General features: G+C 50.1%; 1 protein-coding gene across 1 annotated transcript in view; it reads left to right on the top strand.

Annotated features, from left to right (window-relative positions):
• LOC128727334 (protein sickie) overlaps positions 1-22,367 on the top strand; it is a 193,807-nt gene that overhangs the window by 120,983 nt on the left and 50,457 nt on the right. Inside the window, exons 8-13 of the mRNA XM_053821234.1 lie at positions 743-1,278; positions 1,352-1,496; positions 1,809-2,147; positions 2,658-2,684; positions 5,489-5,733; positions 5,808-5,959. Coding sequence (XP_053677209.1) covers positions 743-1,278; positions 1,352-1,496; positions 1,809-2,147; positions 2,658-2,684; positions 5,489-5,733; positions 5,808-5,959 — 1,444 coding nt within the window. The remainder of the gene's footprint in view (positions 1-742; positions 1,279-1,351; positions 1,497-1,808; positions 2,148-2,657; positions 2,685-5,488; positions 5,734-5,807; positions 5,960-22,367) is intronic.

Raw genomic sequence — 22,367 nt, 5'->3', positions numbered from 1 at the left:
ATATGATACATAGTATCCAATGCTCGAACTTCTCGTCTGGCGAAATTGTGAAACATGATTTCAAATTGATAGTTTTCGTTATTGTGCCCGTGCTTGTGAAGGTTTTATCGCCTGAAGCATCTGACCATATCGTATGTTCAGGCCGGAACGCCAGTGCAAACATAGTGTCCTTATGGGAAAATTAAATTATGCTTTGTCGCGAAAACCAGACCCATACGCGAGATTCGCTCCTTGACACTGCCCCGTTATAACGGACATAAATTTTCCGCTGCACATTGTCAGGCCTTCGAATGTACGCCCTTTGGCGGACATGAAGGATCGCGAGTAGCGGATTTTATCAGGACGAGACTCTAATAAATGGCATACGATACAGGCACACACACACCCGTCAATGGACCGAACGGGTTCATGCATAGTCTAGCAGCGATAAATAGTCCGACATGGCAAACAGGCAGCCTCGTCCAAGCCGTGCTGATATGCAAAACAGTGGTCGACACTTGCATCCTACTGCATATGCAAAACAACCGAAACAGGTCCTGGCCGTGATGCCCTACCACTACCGGATTCGGTTCATATGCTGGGTGTTTAATTATTTCGCAAGGATAATTCACTCCCTGCAGATATCGTTTATAACGCGTACTGCTTCTCGAGTTCCCGAGTTCTTTTCCATGTGTGACGACGTGTGCTAATAACTAATGTGATTTTTTTCTCTCCTCTTCACCATGTCCCCTTCATTCCACAGATGTCGTAGCAGCCGAGGCGATCACTTGGACAGCGTGGGAACGAACCCACCTGCAATGGAGCACTCACATGCCAACGGGAAAAGCAGTAGTGCACGCCACAGCAGCGGCAGCTCGGTCGGACCAAACGGCCGAGAGTACTGGGGCAAGTTGCCTGAACCCTCACCAATTGGGCTTGGCAGCAACGGAGGTGGCACCAGCAGTCAGCACAGCTCACAACCTCCAAGTCCTACGGCTTCGCGCAAGGATAAAACCGGATCCAGTCCGAGTCAATCCCGCCGAAGCACGCCGTCTTCGAAGGGTGTCTCTAGTCGCGCCAAAACGGCCGGAGTTCCGCAGAGCTTTGGCTATATTAAGCGAACGAACGGTAGCAACGGAGCCACCGGGATGCCAGGTGTAGATCCACACCAACAACAACAGCAACAGGGCCAAAATCTGCTCACCGGTGGTCGAACGGCACACGTCTCTGCTGTGCCGCGATCCAGCAAGCTGAAAGTTTCCGGAGGAACTCAAACCACAACCGCTGACTTCCAAGCTAGTAAGTCTCGACTGTCCCGACTTCTCCGCTAGTGAACACTCTCAAACGTGGGTCTGTTTCTGTGTCATTTTAGAAGTCCAACAACACCCGCAGTACCGCAGCTTCTCGCTCACGGGACCTGGCGCGGCCCAACTCAGCCAGTCGGTGAAAGAAAGGTTTGGCTCCGGAACGCACAGTTTGCCTAAGCCCGGTTTAGATATGCATGTCTTCCAACATAGGTTTGTGTTCCCGTGCATCGACTGCACTTAGCGCTAACACTACTACATTCTTCCAACCAGGACGACTAACGGCAATTGCATCCGAACCTCCTAACACTAACGTTTTGTATCTTTTCGTGTCTTTTTTTAATGAACCTAACGTTTCGGTGACTTTGGCGCTCACTCTCTGTCTCTCTCTCTATGACTCCCTCGTATGTTTGTCTGTGGTTATGATCCTTGTCTGCGATGCTAACCGGAACTGACCCCGAACCGCAACGTCTCTCGCCCTCTCGATCGTCCTTCATTTTCATCCCCCCATCGGCCCGTGTCCAGAATGTCCAATCGCGCGTCCGCCAAGCTGACCGACGGGAGTCTCTCCGACACGCAGACGTACGCCGAGGTGAAGCCCGACTACGGCTCCTACGCCATGTGGCTGAAGCACTCGAACACGGCCAGCAGTCGGCTGTCGGAGGGCGACACCCTGGATGCGATCTCACTGGGCACCTCACCGGCAGCCGCCGTGGCAGCCGTGACTGGATCACCCGGTGCAGTCACTAGACCGCACAAACTCCTCCATCACACACGTGGTGAAACGCAACAACCGCATCTACATCACGCCTCCGGTGCTGCTACCACCAGCAGTCCGCGTCTTAACCGAAGTAACAGCATCAGGTAATTATGCGTGTGTCTACGCTGTCGGCCATTTCGGTGGTGTTAGTGTGTCCTTCTTTGTGGCTTAGACTGGCGCCACCAGGAGATCCTGGATCGGTATCCTGGCTGGAGTGAATGTCCATCGATGTGTAGTTTGCTTCTTTCATTTTCTTTGTGTTGCTGTACTTCGCTGCTGATCTGCCATTAAATGGGTTCGATCTGAACTTTGATTCTCTCTTTCGTTCGCTTCGATGTTTGTGAGGATTGCGATAAGTTTGTATCGTACCGGATGTGTCGTTATGTTTTCGATTTGCTTGCTTAAGCTTTCCTGTCCGCAACACTCCGCAGTTCAGATTCTGTTGCCTGCTTTTCTTTGTCTTCTGTTGCCTTTGTCTAGATGCTAGGAGCTTGTTTTCTTTCACGTAGCGATATGTCGCTGTTGTTCATGTTTACCGAAGGACTATAGCTTTTCGCACACATCTCACAAATTACTCACTACCGTTTCCCATTTTCTTCGCACACCCCGGATAGCTATCTGAAAGAGAGGACCTACCCCAGGTACATACAGTTATTAACGTAGCATCATTCATGAAAAACAAAAACAGAACAATCCCCCAAGGTTCCATCCCCCGAATGTGTTGTACATTAAAAGCCATCAGCCGCCACCTGAAATCGATATCCTCATGAACATTCATAGCATGCTGCTGGCCACACGTCAACGAAAAACAAAAAAAAAATGACACGAAAATTTATTTCCTCTGCAGTGGCGTTTTCTTCGTGCTCGGAATGTTTACGCTTCGGTGCTCATTTTTTGACGAACTTTCCACCTGACCTGCTGCCTGCATGCGTAGCGCCAAACGGGCGTTGCGTATTCTTTGCCAACTTTCCGTCCATTTTGCCTCCGTATGCGCTTCGATGTCGATTGACAGCCGTCATTAAAGCACGCTGTCCCTGGCTCGCTGCCATTCCCTTGGTATTTGACCCTCAAATGTTTTGGCACCTGGTATCCCCTGGCCATATCGTGCCATGCCTTATCGGCCATGAATTATGCACCGCTCGCAACGGATAATGATGGCACGTGAGCGAGATCTTCCCTGCTGGCGTACTACGTGGTAGCAAGCCATCGGTGTGACGTGAGACGTGTAATCGATAATGTCCTTTCGTTGACGCAGTTCCGGGCGAACAAAAAAAAATGGTTACGACGAAGAACCTCGATAGAGCGATACTACCACTCGACGTGCTCGAGGTGCTCGTGCTGAACAAAACCGACCCTCTTCTGGCATTTCATTTTAGGGGTATTTGAACGATTGACTGCACAAAAACCGAGCTCGGGCTGCACTCTGTGATAAGATTAAAAAGTTTTTAATTAAATTTACTTTGTTTTATTGCATTTTGAGCACGGCTTCGTCGCCAGCCTGTGGAGCCATTGTTGGCCCTACATAGGCTCACCAGACGGACGGCTGGCCCGTTGTTGACGATAGACAATGGGAAGGAATTAAATTTTCCATTCTACCAACCATCGCCGGATCGGGGTTTGGTCATGACGCCTGATAATATTATTCTTCCGGGGGGTATATTTTTTGAGCGCACTTTTCTATCCATTCCATCGTTCGAATTTCCCGGTGTCTTTATCCATCCGAGAGCCATCCGAGTAGGCGTCGGTGGAAGCTGGGATGGAATTTCCCAGTTTGTGTACTATTTAATGCCATCCGCTAAACACGCTCGAACAATGCCGTACAGGCGATGCTATGCTGTGGAATTTCCCGCCGGGCGTAAGAAATTTCTATCCTTCGATGGAGATTTTTACATGAACAATGGCGTCAATGCACGTTAAATAACTACCGCGGAGGCTGCCACGGAGAGAAATGCCTCATAAAGCTCATCGTGTCGTAAAAATCGTATTAAGTAGCTGACAATAATAGCTCATTGCGCCTCGCCAGTCAGGACCCGGACGCTTAGCTCCGAGGTAAAAAGGATTTTCGCCCGCTCGGAATGCCTCTTTGCTGTGGGAGGCTTTTAATGAAGCCGTTGCGGTCGGTGCCGGAAGGCGACGCTATCGATTGGGATGGAAGCATGATTCAAAACTCCACGAGGCTCCACCAATGCTGGATGCTCGTTTATGGCTTAAGGCTTAAACGAAAAACGCTACCGCCTCGCTCGAGCCCATCATGGACCATATTGGGCGTCTGCACGACACACGGTGAACTTTCTCATTAATAAAAACGAACCGGCCCCCCCTATCGCATTAGGCACAGTCAACAGGGGCTCCCGCAAAAACCGAACACCTAACCGAGCTGCAAGCCACAAAGAGCATTCCCATGCCATCCGGCTGCCTGTCGGTGTTCGTTTGCATATATTGACCGTTTCGCAGCCGCGGCCACCAAACGCCGCTAATGTCGCGTCACTTTAATATTTATTCGCCCATTTGAGGCGCTTATTTACGTATCATGCGAAGGCGCATAAGCATAAACGGGACCGTTCGCCGTGGACGAGCCAATCCTTAGCCCAAACCGAGCCACGGGCCGGCTTCCAGATGATCCACCTTCAGCATCGGAGGCGTCGCCGTCGTTGTCGTAGTCATCGCTTTGCATTGCGTTGCCACATCATAAATGCTGACGAGATGTTTGTCAGACTGGCAACGAGCACGACGACGACGATGGCGATGAAGACCGATACTCTCTCATCTCAAACGGAGAACCTCAAGCGAAGTGACCCATTCGCCGCCCAATCCTGATGCTCGTAGCGTGGAAAATCAACGTGCATGGAAAATGCCACGACTTTGGCTGACTCTCAAGCCCTCGGTCTGACCATTTATAGCGTTTTGGTGCTGCGTGCTTGTCCCTTTGACCATGCCATATCCGCCGAATCTCCGTCGTCGACCTTCCCGAGGCGCACTCTAGCGCTGAATGCAGAAGTTTAAAATCTGAATAACTGTTTGCGATTTAAATATTTATTCGCATACCAGTGACGGCAGTGACCAAAAGTGCGCCTGCAATTCTCCTCCGCCCAAGTGAAGAGTCTGTTCCTCGATCTACTGCAGCGGATTCCCGACTAGGCTCATTTTGGAGTCGAATGCATTCAGTGCATGTTTGCATGCTTCTACATACATTCTACTTAAGCCCGTGCATCTGTCCGATTTCATGCCATCTTTCCTGTCCCTTCATACCTACTCATGTTTCGGATCATATGGGAGTTTGTTTTCGTATGTAATCCTTCCTTTTTTCCCGGGCATATCACCCTGGCGTAACCATTTCAGACCCCTTTCGTTAGAAGTAGAAGACGTCTTTAACTTCCTGCATCCTTACGCCGCTAGCGTGTGCTAACGATTGAAATTTGTTTTTTTTACTCGGGAAATCGCTTAGATCGACCAAATCGGAGAAAATGTACCCCTCGATGTTGAGCCGTGGTCCGGACGTGGAGATTGAACCGTATTACTGCCTCCCAGTGGGCACTGTTGTTCACGCCGGTAACGGTGGGATGGTTCCATGGAGCCAACCAACCTCACCGACACCACCAGCTCGAGGCTTTGGAGGACTGCTTTCCCCAACGCACACTGGAGCCAGTAATGCAGGCTCTCGGTTGACCTACCCGAAGAAAAACGACGAAGGTAAGTGTTGCTTGGGTGCGTTTCAGTGTCAGCAATTGTATAAGCGTGATTTTTTGCCTTCTCACCTCGAACAGTGCACGGTAGTCAGGCTTCCCTGCTGTCGGGAGGCTCGTCCTTGTACGGATCAACTGAGGAACGTCAGGCCGGAGAAGTACGACGACTGAAGCGCGAGCTCACCGACGCCCGGGACCAGGTCATGAGCCTCTCGAGTCAGCTGTCAACAAACGTGAGTACCAAACAAGTTCACTAGCATGTCACAGAATTCGCATAAAGTTTTAGGCGTTAAAAAAAGCCCCGAAACAACGGCTAGTTTTCGAGTCCGTTCGAGTTCGTTTCGAGCAAGGACAGCACCGTCATGTTGCGATGCGATCCTTTGACCTAGTTCCGGGCGACTTTCGAAGAGCACAAGAATGCGCCTTCGGACACAGACGGCGCTGTTTAGCGCAAAGTTTCGAGAAACGGTTGAAAGTTCCGACGCGATGATAAGCACGAAATGTCGCAACAATTATCATTGAAAGTCAGCGTAAGCGTACGGACAGGTTGTTTCGATTCGGTATTATATCGCAACCATAACTCCTAATGAGCAGTAGCACCAGTGACAGATTTCATAATCGCGCCCCGTTTGTCGCTCATATTTCCTGTCATCAACATATAAAGATAAACTCACAATTATCCGCTCGTCTTGGAATAAGACACTCAGTCTGGGGTGAAATTGCGGCTGTTTGCTTAAAGGAAAATGACTGGAAAGCGAACGCGACCACCCGAAAGTGAGAAAGGCATTGGATGAACATAAATTTTAATTTTCCTTGTTTGGTGGAAGATTTTTTATGTTGCTGTCAGCTCATGCGCTCCCGGTGGTCTTTTGCTAATCGAGCAGGGGATTGTTCGTTTTTTTTATCGCTCACTGAAGGGACCAAACCCAAAAACCCCCAGTTAACGCTAGCTACCCCTAACAAAGATTTATCGTCGCCCGAACCAACATGCGAACCTACAATTCGCGCACAATGGCGTTTCGCCATCCTAAGAAACACACACTTCATTTTTTTCTGGGTCGATTTTGCCACTCCAAGAAGTGTAGCTTTCTATTCGCCATTTTGGTTTTTGTTCAGCATCGATTTCCGTTTTTTTTTGTCAGCTCAACACCTAAGGCTTTCTTTGATTTTCTCGAGCGTATTCGCTCCACACGCTAGGTGCTATTTGCTAGCTGTAAGACGTTGCAAAACGAGCAGGACGCTTTGTGAGGCAAAAAAAAACGAACCCTAACATTGAACCGTCGAGTGTCGTTAAAAAAAGGGCCGTCATTATATTCGCTCGCTAGTGGTGTACCTGTTTAATGCAACCCGAGCTTTACTGCTCAATGCACCCCCATGCACTTGTTGTGTGCAGCTCGAGTGCACATGAGTGACCTCTTGTGACGAAGGATTTTTTTTTATCTCTTTGCCTCTCGACGACGTTCCACTGGACCATTAAAGCGCACTCTCTGCGGTCGTTTGATGTTGGGCGCGCTTAGGAACGCGGCTCTAAGGGCCAAGGGCCGTCGATAGCGCCGATGATGACGATTGATTGATTGGCTCCGACTAGGCCCAACCTAGGCGCCCCTACCCGAACGGATGGGTCAATTTCCATCAGCTCTCGTTAACGCCATACACCCCTTTGATGGTGTGTGGGGGGGGGTCTTAGCTAGCCCACCCATTCGCCTCCCTAACAGGGCCGTGGTAACAAATTAATTCGACCTACTTGCACCTACCTAATGATGCTGGTTTTCCGAATGCACTGACCTCTGGCGTCCAGGGGCTCCTCCTCGCGATGTGCCCTTTTTCGAGCTTGTCCGGACAAATGGGATGCCCGCGGGAACCTGTTTCCCTGTCCGCAGCCATTTTCCATCAATGGGGCCTTGCGTGAGGCAAACTGTGCGAACAATCGATCGACCGCTCGAACGGAGCGCATCGTGTGTTCGTGCATTTTTGCGATAAGAAAACGGACGAATAACGAAAATGAACGCTGTGCTTCCTCCACTGGGATGGCGTTCCACATCGAACGTGCTATCGGTGAGGTTTTTCCCTCGAACATTCCTCGCTGGCCGATATGACACGAGCATGTTCGGTCCGTACGCAAGCGGATGGAGGGTTGGAATTTTTAATATCCGCGACTTTTGCAAACACCCATACCGGTGGGTGCCCTTGGGGCTCCTTGAAATTGCATTGTTTTTTTTGTTTTTGGGACGGAAAATCGAGAAAGCGAGAAGAAGAGGACGTATCCGAAGGGCGACGATCCAAAATACCGCACGTTGGATATATTAACGTTGGAAGGCAAACAATTCACGAAACCAAAAACTCACCGCTGGACTCGCCGCTTCTTCTGCGTAACGAGCTGTAATGAGTGGAAAAAAACAATTAAAAAAACGCCTGGCATCACTACACGCAGCCATGCTGACACGGATTGCAGGGTCGAAACGTCTCCGTACTGGACAGCGGGAAATGTGCCAGCACTTTGATTGCGAAATGAAATTGCGCTTAAATTACGTCGAAATCAACAATATCTTCATTTTACGATGGGACAATGGTGCACTTTTATCGTGGGTGCATCCTGGGACCCTCACTGACCGGTCCAGTGCAGATGCAGTAGCAGTTGCAGTTGCAACGTCGGCTTCCCAGCCAGTTCGAGGCCTGTTGCATATGTAATGAGTGGTCATAAAGAAATGTCATAACTTCCCCGAGCTGGACAGGATGCCCGCCGGTATGGGCTTTTATGCAAATGTCACTGCACAAATAGATGCAACCCCGAGGGTGGCTTAAATTTTGACCGATGCACCCCCAACGCACTTTCCGTTGTGGTGCGTTTTGACAGTACGCCGCCAAAAAATGAATAAACATCGACCCGATTCGATGCCAACGCGCGAAACCGGTTTATTTGGCGTGTGAGCATGCACTGGGATAACAACGAAACGAAACGAAAAAAAAACACACGCGCGCGCAATCGCACACAAGAAGAATGTCACATAAATCGCCCTTACGGTTGGGTCTTTCGGCCTCTTTTCCAACCCCACCTTGTGGCAGGTATTTCGCGTCCTGTCGTCGATTCGCGGCGTGTCCCTTCGATTGCGCGTTTTATTTATCTCACTTTATATCATTTCGTGTGTGCGTGTGTGTGTGTTTTCTTCTCGTTTCGTTGACCGAACGAGGGGTGAAAGCATATGGCGGAACCGTAACGAGAGACCGTTAATGATCGACTGGCCGTAAAAACCATCACATTGACCTTGCGGTTTCTGGGCCGGGGTGACGACATTCCGCTCGCAGGTGCTCCACGCCAGTGTCCTCGTCCTGCTCAAGGATCGTTGTACCGAAGCGCGCAATTAGTGCAGTGTTGTCGGCCCGGGTCCGGTTTTTTTTTTGTTGCCAACCGTGGAAATATATGGGATGGATGTAATGCAAATTCGTCGTTACCATCAGGCAGATGGATCGCGTTGACGGATTGCTGGTTCGTCGGTTCTGTATGTTGGTCTGCTTCTTTTTTTTTCGCTTCCTCCCCAACGGGACAGGTGAAATGTTGTTCAATTAAGGTGCCGAAAACGTGACGGCAGCATATTTCATATGACCCAGCTTGGGAGGGAAAGCAGGATTGCGATTGGAACGATCGATGGTGGGTTTTGGAACATGCACAATATATTTTGTCGCAGCTGTTAGTGTGACCAGTAAGCCCAAAGAAGCGAACCTTCGACTCATTGCGTCAAGGAACGGTGTCTGCTTAAGCCTCCTGCCGAAGGGCAAACGTGCGAATTCCACCCTCAACATCAAATTGAACGTCTAGACGGGGCATTTGAAGTATTACAGCATCGGTAGTCGAAGGTCGCACTGAGAGCAGCTGAATTTTGCCACCCGCTTTCGATTCGCCTTGGCGATCGCCAAAACTCCGACGATGGCAAATAAATAAGCAGCCAGCGGCCAAAGCAACGTGAAGAAAAAAAAAATACACGAAACGACTTCAAACAGCTTCACCGAATTGCAGCCGACCGATCGCAATCGCAATGAGGCTCCGGACATGCCGCTGCTCGGGTGGCTTTTGGCTCACGCTGCAGCCTTGCGCGTGGTCTAATTTGAAATTTCAATCAATCAACCATCGCCAAACGCGCGACTCCGACTTTTGCGGGCTTCCAAATTGATTTGAAATGCTAGCAGTACGGTGGAATTTCGCACAAATCACGCCCGGTTCAAGGCCCGGCCCGCGAACCAACTGGCCGTGGCTCGTGTTTGCTGGAAAACGCGCGACCGGTGGGACAAGGTTGCCTGCTGCTCCTTCGGGTGTCATAGTTTATGTCACAATAATAAACCGTCCGATCCGGGCGTCCGAGGCACATTGGCATTACCGACGATGACGGTGCAAATTTCGCCTGCCTGCCCAAATCGGGCCTCCCGAGTGAGGGAAAAGCTGGACGGAAAAAGTAAAGAACTCCCCGTCTACAACGGGACCGTCTCTCCAGCTGGCGCTTTTCTTCGCCATCGATGCCCGGCGCCGATTATGCTCCACTGGGGACACGGCATCCCGGGGAGGTCGATATGCTGGCTCGCTATCGTGTGATCTCTCGAGCTGGTTGAGTGCAGCACGAATTCGCCAAACATCGATTTCTACTTCAGTGCCGCGCGAGTGAGAAGTAAATTTTTACTACCGACAATAAATGGACCAACACACGATCGATCGGGAGCGACCGTCGGACGGTTTCCTTGGCCACCGACAAAGCCATCAGGCTGCCGAGACATTTGCAACCGGCAACAATGTCGGTACCGGGTTGGTTTGTGACCGAGCTGGGGATTAGGTTCCGCTTTTATGTGCCGATTGTCCTGCACGTTTTCGTCCCGCTAGCGCGCGATCACGTTATCGCGATGCCAAGGAAACATTATTATGATTAATTTATTCAACAACTGTCAATAAATAGTTACAAACCCCGGGCGGGGACGTGTCTGCTTTGATCTCGTTCCGCTGATCCGGGTTTGAAGCATCCCGTCCGCGTATCGATGGCCACTCGAAGTGTGGATGCTGCGAATCGTCCACGCAGTCAACGGCAGCTGTTGATTGATTTGTGTTTTGGCACATCATCGATGCGCGTTCATGTAGTGCATCGTCAAGTGTTGCTGCAAAATGCGTTATGATGCGCTGTGATTGAATGTGGAATAATTGCCAACGCATCATCGCGTGTAGTTGTAGGCCATCGTAGGCAATTGTTGTATCTGGAGCACCAACACAAAATACCCCGGAGTTTGAAGCTAAATATCAAATTTCAACCAAACCTCCACGTGGACGCAGAAATGCAGCTGGATCTTCTAATAATAGCGACAGGAAGTTTAGCGGCTTGCGCACAGATGCAAACTGCATTCAACAATAAAAACCAAACCACCAACGACGGGTATTCATTTCCACAACGGTTCCCGAAACGATCCGTTGGGAAAACGCCCACGTGGAGAAATGATGAAATCAAACCCATTGATCATTCCAATTCGAGTGTTCGCTCTCGTTTTAGGACGGGTCTTTGATTTCATCGAGCGCTTAATTTAGCACTTCAAACCACTGATTCAAACCCGTTCGAGAGGCCACGATTGCAGAAAAGACACCACCTTTCCAGCCAGCTCAACGTGCGGCAGATGCTTTCTTTTCGTAATCCTTCCAAAGATAATATTGCTTCGGGTTGGTTTTGGTTGGCTCCTAACTTTCGTTTACTCCTCCACTTGTAGCGCACCGTAAAACGTAAGGAAAATCGTTCGAAGTCAACGTTTTCGGTCGTAAATCGTCCCGGGGCTTATCATTATTTCGTTAAGACGAGATGAAAAAAGAGCCAGCCAGCTTCGTTCGCCAGCAATTTAGCCCTGCCACACACATGGCGGCAGTCTGGCGAATTCGAGCGCATTGGAAAGGAATTTTACATAATCCCCTCGAACGAAGCCGTCATTAGCGGTCGAAATCATCGTGTCGGCGTTGTCTCCTTGGTGATAATAACCTGCGGCCTTTCTTTCACGCCGCAAACGGATCAACCAGCCAACCGATGCGTGAGGCGCGATGAGAAGAACAAAAACTAGTCCCTACGACGGTCACCCTCCCGTGGGGACAACTTGCAAGCTTAACGCACTCGAGGACGCCCCGTGCATCGAGAAACAGGGTTGTACCGGTGCAGTTTCGCATAATGCACCGCTGAGATGGAGCGTCGAAGGTAGAAAAATGCGGCGCATTGTCGCTACCAAGCTGGCGGCAGTCACTGGTTCGCGATAAATCCGCGGCTCGGTTGGCATCCGGCCATAAATGTCATTGATCGATTCGCATCATACGGCGACGCACGATCGGCATCGAGAAGTGCATGCTTTTGCCGTCCTCTCGTTGCTTCTGTCTCTAGTCCACCCTGAGGAGCATTCCCTTGATGGTCATTTAACGGCTACTTCCACTCGGACCGAGTGTTAGACGAGGCCAGCACCCGTTGACCATAAATGGGCAGCGCAAAAGCCACAACAGTGAGCAGCATTCTTTTGTCAAAGTGCATTGTATCCGGCTCTCTCTCTCTCTCTCTCTCTCTCTCGTATATTAGGCACACTAGTACAGCCCAATACCACCTCGAACATTCATTCCTCACTCACGAATGCCATATCGGCGAAATGTGATCTGATGCTGCAACGATTGTGACTCCCGAAAAGTGCCGTTTTGTCCTCAAATGCTCCTTGAGACGGGCCTTGAAGCCCTTGCGATAGTGTGCAAAGGTTGCGAACATCACTGTAACACTGATAATGTCGCCATAACGGTTGGCGTCGCGAATGATGCTGCGAGTGTGGCTTCTTCCTCGATGTCGAGCTCATGTTTCAGTGAATTCAGGTGTCGGCCCTCCTTTTGCCCTTTCTTTCACAAGGACGGGTCCTCCCCGTTCGGTAGGGACTCGATCGTTATCGCTGACTTACGCTGTCGAGTTGGTAGGGTGAGAACACACCAGCATAAACGAGGAAGCCAGCGATTCCCTCTCAGTTGGCTTGCAGCCATTTCTGGACACGCAACGGAATTGAGGGCATGAGCTCAAAACTCCATGTTCCATCCATTGACGTGTGCGATGGGAGCGAAGGGTTGCCGATCCGATACTGAATCTCGTAACCCATGCTACGAGTGCACCGGGAAGAATGTATGAATGAAGCGCGTTGTTGGCAAGGAGCTCCGACGATTTGACCTCTAAAACCAACCACGATGCGCACGCCAGTTGTTGTTTGAGCAATTGTTGCAAACACACACTCCGTGTAACGTGGTGGCTTGTTTTATTTACATCGATTTCGAATCAACTTGCTCATATACTGGTGCTGGAAGAATTGGCATCAGAGCCTTGGCATCAAACAATCGCCCAACCCATTCCCATCGCGAGCGAGATAGAATCAACAATTCAAATAATTCACTCCCGAGTGCTAATCGAAGCGATTGCTTCACCTGTTTCGAAAATGGAGCCCGTACTCGGGTGGGTTGGCAAATATTTTTCACCACTCCAAACTGAACGATTCCCGAGCTGGCCGCAGCCCATGCCGGCTCATGGCAACGCGAATGAAAACCCACGTGTGTGTGGAGTCGAATGGTTGGAATTCAATTCTCACGTCGAGGGTATCGGCTTTTTTCGGTCAATATTGCCCAGCTCGCCCGAACAGGTCTGCTCACAAACAGTTCAATTAGCGGGGGCCACCTGTGCTTTGCACGAGGCAGCTTTCCGCAGCCATTATGATTGCTCAGCGACCCAATCAGCGGTCACAAGCGCAAACACCAAGAGTCACCTTTTGGGTGGCGTTCGATTGGAATTCACAGGGCTCGCGGATTCGACTGTCGGTCATTCGAAACCACTCTCGAAACCGACCGAGCGTCTTAGCCGGCTGCTGACGGTGCCTTATGGCCCCAGAGAACCTGTTCAAGGGCCGGATTAACGCCCGAATTAGAGCCCCCTCGACGATGTTCGACCCACATTCCGGAAGTGCTGCCATTACTCAATGTTTCTGCTTCATCAAGTGGAATGGCACGAGGATTAGCTGCTCCTCCGTGCGCTCTCTCATCGAAACCGACAGCCAACGCTCGTATGGCCACATGGGCTTTAATGGCTGTTGCAACATTTTGTCGTTTTGCCCTTCCGGGAAACTTGCGGCTGGGGATGATAAATGCACCACTTAATCGGTCGGTCTCGAACGTCTTCTCTGCGGCTGATCACGTTCGAGCGTGATTGTGGCTCTTTGGAAGGGGTAATAATCATGCCTAAATCGGTGGCCTTCGAGAGTAGGCTTCATTTAACTCCATCGCGCCAAACGTTCGCGAGTGTGAGGCATAAAATGAGTCTCTTCTGTTTCTCATCGTCACCAGCGCGAGCTTCAATTAAATATCCCTCCGAGGGCTAACGTCCTGATGACTTTCACGTCGACCTGCACACAAACTTTTCCCGCCAAATGGACGGTTGATCCGGACCCAGGTGCATGTGCAGTGCCTCGCGGTAATCGTCGGATGTCGTCGATTTCCCCCCATTAGTGCATCCGATGATTGGCGACCATCGAAAGTCCATCGTTTACGATAACAGAAAGGGTTAACCTGGCCTCGCGTTGGGTCCTCAAACTCAACGGCGGTGATCTTTCCAAATACCTCCTGGCCGGAAGATGAGTTTCAGTTTTATAAATAATCACATTCGCCAGTGCCCTTATCCATTATTACCCGGCTTATGACGACCTGTTGCCTGTTGCCGGCTGATGTAGTGTGGGAACTTTTACTCGATAAGGTGGCCCCAACCAACGTAATAGGTCGAGCCAATGAATGTCGGGACGATACATGTCTCGTTTATTTCAAGTATTGGCCTTTTCGACACCATCCCAGGTTTGACGCAGACGTTCTGGAGTTGTGCCAAAATCCGGTCCCTCTTTTGACACGACTTGACACGGCCCGACCAGGAGTAGATAAGCAGCCCTGCAGCCGGCAATCGGCTGATGTGACAGATAATCGTTACATAAGCCCTTCAACCGGCAACCTTCGGCCATAATCCTTCGCCAGACGCTGCCATCGTACACCGGCTTACATCCGGAAGGGTCACGTGCGGAAGTACCAGAGCCCACAAGGGCGACGACAATTCGCGTTTAGTTACAGCAATCACCCCAACGATCCCGGTTCCGCTTGTCTGGTTGGGACGGACTTTGCTGACAAACCGGCGGAACATTGGCGTTGTCGGTGTCTGCCGTTGTGTGGCAGGTTTTATAAGGGTGCAATCCTGTGCACCCGATGAGTTGGTCAGATGCAACTGGTTAGGGTGATGGAGACGCAATGAAACATACTTTTTCACATGTTCCCTTGCCGATCTGGGTGTAACGCTGATTTCTGTGATTTTATCGATGTTCCTGTAGCTGCAACGGATCGGAGAAGTTCTTATACTCCTCTCCATTCGACATCCAAAAATATCCTGCAGCTTGTTCACACTAATCGGTCTGTAAAGTTCACGGTTGTCTCACGAGCGAGCAAAAAAGGTCTTGCGAGGGGTTTCACCCGATGCAATCTTGCCGCCGGAACGTGTCATCACGCTTTTGCTAAGCGATGGGCATGATGATGATCGTTGTCGAACGAAATTCAAATCATATCCCTGTACTGGGGGGAGTTCGGATGAATGAATGGTTTAAACATTAGCCACCGCAGTTGAGCACTCGTTGTCAGCGCGCATCATTGCTGGTCGATAACCCAACCGGCTTTTCTCACCCGTTGGCCAACGATTGCCGCTACAATGCGCGTAACAGTAAAAGTGCACTTTATAGTTGCGAGATTGCATTTCACGAGCACACTGGTTGCAGCTGTTCGGGTAAACGCATTCAAGCGCTCCGTGATTGCTTTTGCAGACGTTCCGTTTATTCCGACTCCCACTATTGCGTTCTCTTTCTCGCACGGCAACAATCGGCAGATCCGCTGCACTCATCCCCGATCTCGATCGGCCGTTGTTGGTCGACTTTTCCCGTATCGGGTGCAGTTGCGTGGAAAAACGCAGTCCCGGCAGTGTTCGAATTCCGGTGGGAAGGAAATCCAAACTGACGAGGAGAGAGCCTTCTTCTCGTTGTGCCTCGTTCTACCCTGGTTTGACCTAGATTTTTCGATCTGGTTCGTTTTTTCCTGGGGGTTGGAAATGCTTGGCTTATGATGTTTGTGCCATGGAGTCTCCAGTATCGCCTGGAAATGCAATCGCAGTTATGATAGCTTTATGGGTGTCTGTTGAGAGACTATGAACATTAAAATCACGATACAGCACAACGGAATTCACGCCACAGGGTTGAATTTATGGATTTGACGAGAAAATCATAGAGGGAAGCGGTTGATAAACCCGTTGATTGTGTGTGAATGATCCAAGGACTAAAGTATTCTTCCAGCTAGCAGCAACTGGTGTTACATGCTTAGTCTCAAGCCATCCGCTCGGGCTAATGAATCTTACAATCCAATCAAAAAAGCGATAATAAGTGTATTTCATCGCAGCTAGCACACTCTGCACGTTACATCGCTCTCTAGTGTAAAATTAATCAATTGCTAATCCAAACCCGCGAACACTCCTTAACGTGCTTCATCCATCGTTCCGTCGATAGGAAAACTTCATCTACATCGAAGTGCCTTATCGAACCGTGTTAGCATCGGTGGAATCGAATTATCTAGGGATCGTCGCTAGAAACAAAATCATTTCGCCGTGCCATAGCTCGGAAGCCGGATCGTGAAACTGCAGGGGTTCGCTGGAAATTGGACGATACCGGTTTCTCGGAACGCGTTGTCGCCGGAAGATGCGCTCAGATAGCATCTCCAACGGTGTAGCAGACACCCTGGTGACCTCTGGATTCATGGCAACCCAGCGGGATGCACCTGTTTCTCGATGTAACGTGATCTCACCTCACACTATCCGCTCGCTTATGAAGACGTACATCTCCGTTCGGTACGATGTCGTCACCGCGTGTGAGATTAAAACAAAACCTTTAAAAAGAAGCATCGGAATTATAAGTAAAGACTTTGGTTAGAGATTGGTCCCGGTATGAGGCGGAATGTAATCACGAAACGCAAACAAGAAAGGAAGATCCCCATAAGGACCAGGAAATACGCGCCTTGGAAGTATGCCGTATCCATACGTACTTCTCCGGTTGTGAAGCGTGGAAAGGTTTGGAATCGACGGTTGGCATATGAAATGCTAATTTTGGCACACATTGCGACAGATGACAAATGCCACAGGTTTTACGATGTCACAGTGAAAGGTACCTCCAGTGCCTTTAGGCAGCATTTCTGCAATGAATTTGTGTGAATTCCTTCCATCCTGAGCTCCGTCATTCGAGAGCTATTTTTGGGGTGTAAACCCAACCAAGCTTCACTATTTGCTAGCTTTACGTACTGCACAGCGGGCAGGATCATTTTCAGTACGTCTCCGATCCCTTTGCGGTAGGTAAGCGACTGTTCACTCGCAACATACCGCGGTAGGTATGAGGTCATAGATTCGATCAACGCCAAAGAAACGATCTCTAACCCGCGTGGCCCTTCGAGCAAACAATCGATCAATCTTCCACGGTGCAGCAAAATGAAGCAGTGATCAAAGCGAGCGAACACCGTCGGAGGTTCTCTCGTGTCAGTGGAGCAAAGGTTCGTTAATGGCCCCCACTAATGGTGCTGGGAAATCTCTCTCACGACTGACGCGGCATAATGCCGAGGTGACTTCGAGCTCCCAGATCATTCACATTAATTATGCATCACCGCACCGCGGGTGCTCAAATGCAATGCGAGTACGTTCTCGTTGCTCCGTAATTGCAAACACGACCGTGGATGCCCTGCAATGGAACTTCGAGGTCGCAGCCTCATCAGGGCAAGGCCACATGATAAGTCTCGTGAAGATTAGCGCTCTCTAGCGCTAGGATAGGCTTATCGGACGAGATGCATGTTAGATTGCACCATGATTACTGCCCAGTATCATAAATCTCTGTCTTCTTCCGAGGAACTGTTGGGACACAGGGACTCAAAGAAAGACCTTAAAAACACACGTACCCCATTGCGCCATTGTGTGTGTCCGACTTTGTGTTGGCCCAACGAGCGGGACTCTCAGGTATGACAAAAAAGTGTGAAACACAGCTAGTCAATGTTGTGCTGAGATTATGATACGGAAGAGACATGTCGTGCTCGACAACACCAATGGGTGCCGTGGACGCCAGCGGACGAGGTTGGATGAATGTCGACAATTTTCATGCGATGTCATCTTCACACTCTCCTACAGATGCGTCCCCAACGGCTGGGTTGTGTCGAGAAATGCCACAAAACACCGCGCGACCTGGCGAAACGTGCCGAACGAAGGGAACGTCTTGAGCTCGCCGGGCTATTGAGTGTGACTTTGTCGCGTGGTTAACTTCTTGTAACAAACCGTGACTTACAAGTCTTGTTCTTGAAAATCCCTCCATGTTCCAGGCGGAAAGAATGGAAGAAAGAAAGGCACAACTGGACGCGTTTGGAGCGGAGGGTTTCCCGCGATTTCACGCGAGAGAAAGGGGCATAATAGAAGCAGCATGCATATTTCATGACAAAACTCGCGGGAAATTTGCCACGTTCCATGGTTGCTGCTGCACCTTCTGGCTTGGATGCGGCACCGAGCAAGAGAGAAAAAGAAAGAGCTTTGAGCGTGGAAAGCCGATAAGTGAGGGCAAAGAAAAAGGAAAAACAACCTCACCAAGTGCGGCTAAGATAATTCACCTTAGGCCGTACAAAACGGCACGACGTGGGGCAGACCTCGTTCGGACAAAATGTCAGCGCAAATATTCTGGATCGAGTAGGAGCGCAACCTCCGACCTGGTCAACGAAATGGAAAGCCTTCGGTCACGATCGCAAGAAGCCGCGCCAAATTATGCGTGTGGCAGTGTGTCGAAGTGATCCCGGTTTCCTCAAGGCACCGCCCGAAGTTCCCGGCTATCGATCATTCCAGGGATACGCCACCAGGCCGTCTGATGGTCGTGCTCCGTGCCACGTTCCAAGCGACCCACCGGAACAGCTTTCCGGGAGGGAAAAAGGCCACCATCATATTCTCGTGGACGGCTTTGCTGCACGAAACCATCGGAAAGGTCGGTGAAAGGTGGATGTGGCCGTCCGGAGTTTCGAAATAAAACGCGCCAAAGCTGGAGTCAATTTGCATTTAGTCCAACCTCCTCACCTTTCTCGCTGCGATTTGCGTACCGAAAGTCACGCTTTAGCACGAGCGAATGCGCCTGGGGGTGGGAGCGATGTTGGGTTAGAAAATGGGTGCTGCGGGGGGAATGGGTATCGTTTTTTTTTTGCACCCCAACTCGCCCCGTCAAATTGGGGATTATTTGTAAATTGCAGTCGTCCGCAATCGAGAGCCGGATCAGCTGCATTCGTTATCCGTAAGCGCTCTGTGTTCGCTTCGATGGAATGACTTTATTATCGGTGGCTCATTAAACGGGGCTCTTGGTTTTTTTTGGTGGGGGAAAGTTTCCTTTTTAAATTAAATAAACCCCGAACCGCCGGAAGGCGAACGACCTCTGGGAGTTTTCGTGGAGTTTGGGGTGGCTTTTCGATTTCAGAATCTAGGGTGAATCCACAGCGCGTCCATCGCTCCTTGTTCCGTGTGTCTTGATTATTTGTTCGCGTCGCTTCCTGAAATGAGGAGATGAAAAAGTCCGTTTCCCAATCAAGCCACTGCGGCTCTACGTGCGGGATATTTACGTGCGAAAATGTGCGAATTATTTTGCGAAAGCACGTTTCTTCGTTTTTGTTCGTTGTTCAAAAATAAATTGCCCGTCGGCATGACGACCCGTTTTGGGGCGAAACATAGCGCGCACGCGTGCTCGTGTGAGTGTGTGGTTTTTATTGCATTTAACGCCTTTTTGGGACCAATCTTCGCCAAACTGCGTGTTCCGTTTGCGTTGAGCGCCAAATACGGAGCGTATCATAATATTGACCATTGCTGTAAATAACTCGATATTGGACACAATTACCGGCAAATCCTTGGCAATTGGACTACAAGGCCCAGGAGAGGTTCAACAGCAGCATGCTTCAACAAAGCGACTTCAAACCGAGACTTAAGCCTGGGTTGAAGTTTGCACTAAGAAACCGGACTTTGATATTTGGGCAAGCCTTTTCTCGCCAGCTTAGAGACACAAGCATTCCAACCATCATTAGGCTCACGCCAATAATGAAACATTTCGGCTCAAACTTCCGTCATTCCGCACCAACAAAAACTGCGCAACACCATCCAGCGAATGTGATAAGTGTTTGCCTAAACACCGACCGTGTCGAACAATGAAATCGTTTCTTCGCGAAATACTACACCCGATCCGTGCCCGGGACTGCCAAGTTCCGTGTTTACACATCCATCAAGGATCACGCCACCCCTAAACCAGTGTTGCGTAATGGGCTCTGACATAAAATGTGCCAGTGACTTACGCCACAGCCACTCGTCGATCGTCGAACTGAAGCGGTTCTGTTTTATCAAATTACTGCATCTACTTTTGGGGACGTTTCGAGCATCGCAAAAAATCCGTTGAGGGCAACTAGACCATCGGTCTGGAGCGAATCCAGTTTGCTCAAGGCCATCGAATCTGGTGCCGTGACCGGGTTGAGGCAAAAGATAATTTCATCGACACTTCTGCTGCGGCGAATGATTGATCGACGTTAACGCCACCGTTCACGATGTCAGAGCTTTTTTGTGGCGATTTTTTCTTTCATTTTTGCCAAACCAGGCGGCACTTTCAGCAATCTGAACGGTAGAAATTGGAGCTGTCAAAATGAAGGTCATTCGTTCAAACCCATCTGATCCGGGTGTTTTCCATCACTCACATCTGTTGTGATCGTGCTGTTGCCCGATTGATCTCAAAATCGATCTCTCGTTGATACCGATCGGTTAACGATCAGATAGGTCGAGCCTGGCAACATCGTTAACACGCTGTCGGTTATCGTTAGCTTAAGCTGGCCTGAACTGGTGGGTGGCTGAGTGCGATGAGTTTGGATTTCAAATTAACAACGCCCTTACCCCCAAAGTGCTACGTGCTGCGACCGGAACAGGGGAGGGTGAGCTTTCGATAATAAATTAACTTCATTAGCGATCGCGGTGGCTAGCGGAGATCGCGTTACGGTTAAGGCTGTGCGTGTCAGCCGAGATTCGATCGCGGGATCTCACCGCCCCAGGGGGTGGATCGGAAAATGGGCGATAGAAAGTTTACGCGATGAAAGAAAATAATCACCATCACCTAATTAAATATATGAAATGCAATCGAATGATTTTTGTTTCATCAATTTCCTTCCGTTTCGCTTTTCGTTTCAGGTGAGTATTTGCCCTAGTTGAACATTGAGTTGGTCATCCTTCACGCAGCAGACGCAGGTTTGTCACGAAACGAATTGGTCTCTCGATCGACACGGTATGTTTAAAACATATGATTAAATGTTCCCAATGCCAGGGATCCAGGGTGCTTTCGCGTGTCTCAAAATCGCAAACGTGCCTCTACAGGCCATACAGGCGGGTGCGCAATGCTTTGTGATTTGACGCGCATGAATGAATCAATGCCTGCCCTTGGGCGGTTTCTCCGGACCCGCAACATACGGACGAACGGATCGAAAAACATCATCCGATTTATGAGGGTTTACGCCGCATAATTTGGGCTGTTGTATCGATGTTTTGTGATTGAACGTTCATTCGTTCGTTCGTTCGTTCCCCACGAGCCATCATTCTTTTCCATCCATCGCAGCACCTCAAGTGCGCTCAATTTCAGCCACATCTTGCTTACCGTTAGCTGATACCCATTTACAGGCCGTGTTTCTTTGCGATCCTAAGGCTGGGGCACTTTCTCTGCTGCTAATTGTGCGTTTTGTGCATTCTTACACCGGTCGGTGGCGGCTCGGCGTGGCACAGAAAGAAACGTAACAATCTGCCAGCATAACAAGCGCGATCGCACAAGGGTCCATGGAGTGGTGGGTTGGGAGGATAGGTGGCCTAGCCAGGGTGTGTGTGTGTGTCACGAGGGCGCCCAACGAGTGTTCGAACCCGCAGGCAGGGAAACGACTGCTCAGTCGCTACCGTGTGCAACCGCCGAGTGTTCAGACGATGTGAAGGGCTAAAAAGTATGCTTAGACACAACGCGCACGCCGCAGAAGTAGCCGCCTGGATGTTAGAATATGTTGCACTCGCTCTGTAGGGTGTGCGGCTTGCGATAGCAGACCGGTGAGGCAGGCGGGATAAACATAAAACATAGTTCCACTATCCACGATTGCATTGCTGCTCACGTACAAACTCGACGCTGCGGGCCGTACGCGATCTTTCGCTGATAGCACCCGGCATGGGTTGGTGTGAGTGTGGGTCGTGTTGCAGGAAGGTGGTAGAAAGGTTGCAGGAGAGTGGCACAAGGGCTATGTGCAAGCTACCCCTTTCCGAGCATAAGAATGAAGAGAATCGCACGAACAAGATACGAACGGACAAAGATCTGTCCTATCTAACGGCGCACTCACACCAGTGCCAGCGTGAAACGTGCTCCATCATATCGCACTGTGGGGTTGGCCCTTTGGAGGAAAACTCCAACATCAAAAGACGCTCAGCGTTCTAGAGGTCTTGGATAAATAGAGCCCGTAACAGTGAGTAAGAAAATAACCGACGACCAACAGTGTTGTCA

This window comes from Anopheles nili, chromosome 3 (genome assembly GCF_943737925.1).
Source record: "Anopheles nili chromosome 3, idAnoNiliSN_F5_01, whole genome shotgun sequence".
Classification (NCBI taxonomy): Eukaryota; Metazoa; Arthropoda; class Insecta; order Diptera; family Culicidae; genus Anopheles; species Anopheles nili.
The sequence above is the reverse complement of the archived record's forward strand: the minus strand, read 5'-3'. Positions and strand labels throughout refer to the sequence as shown.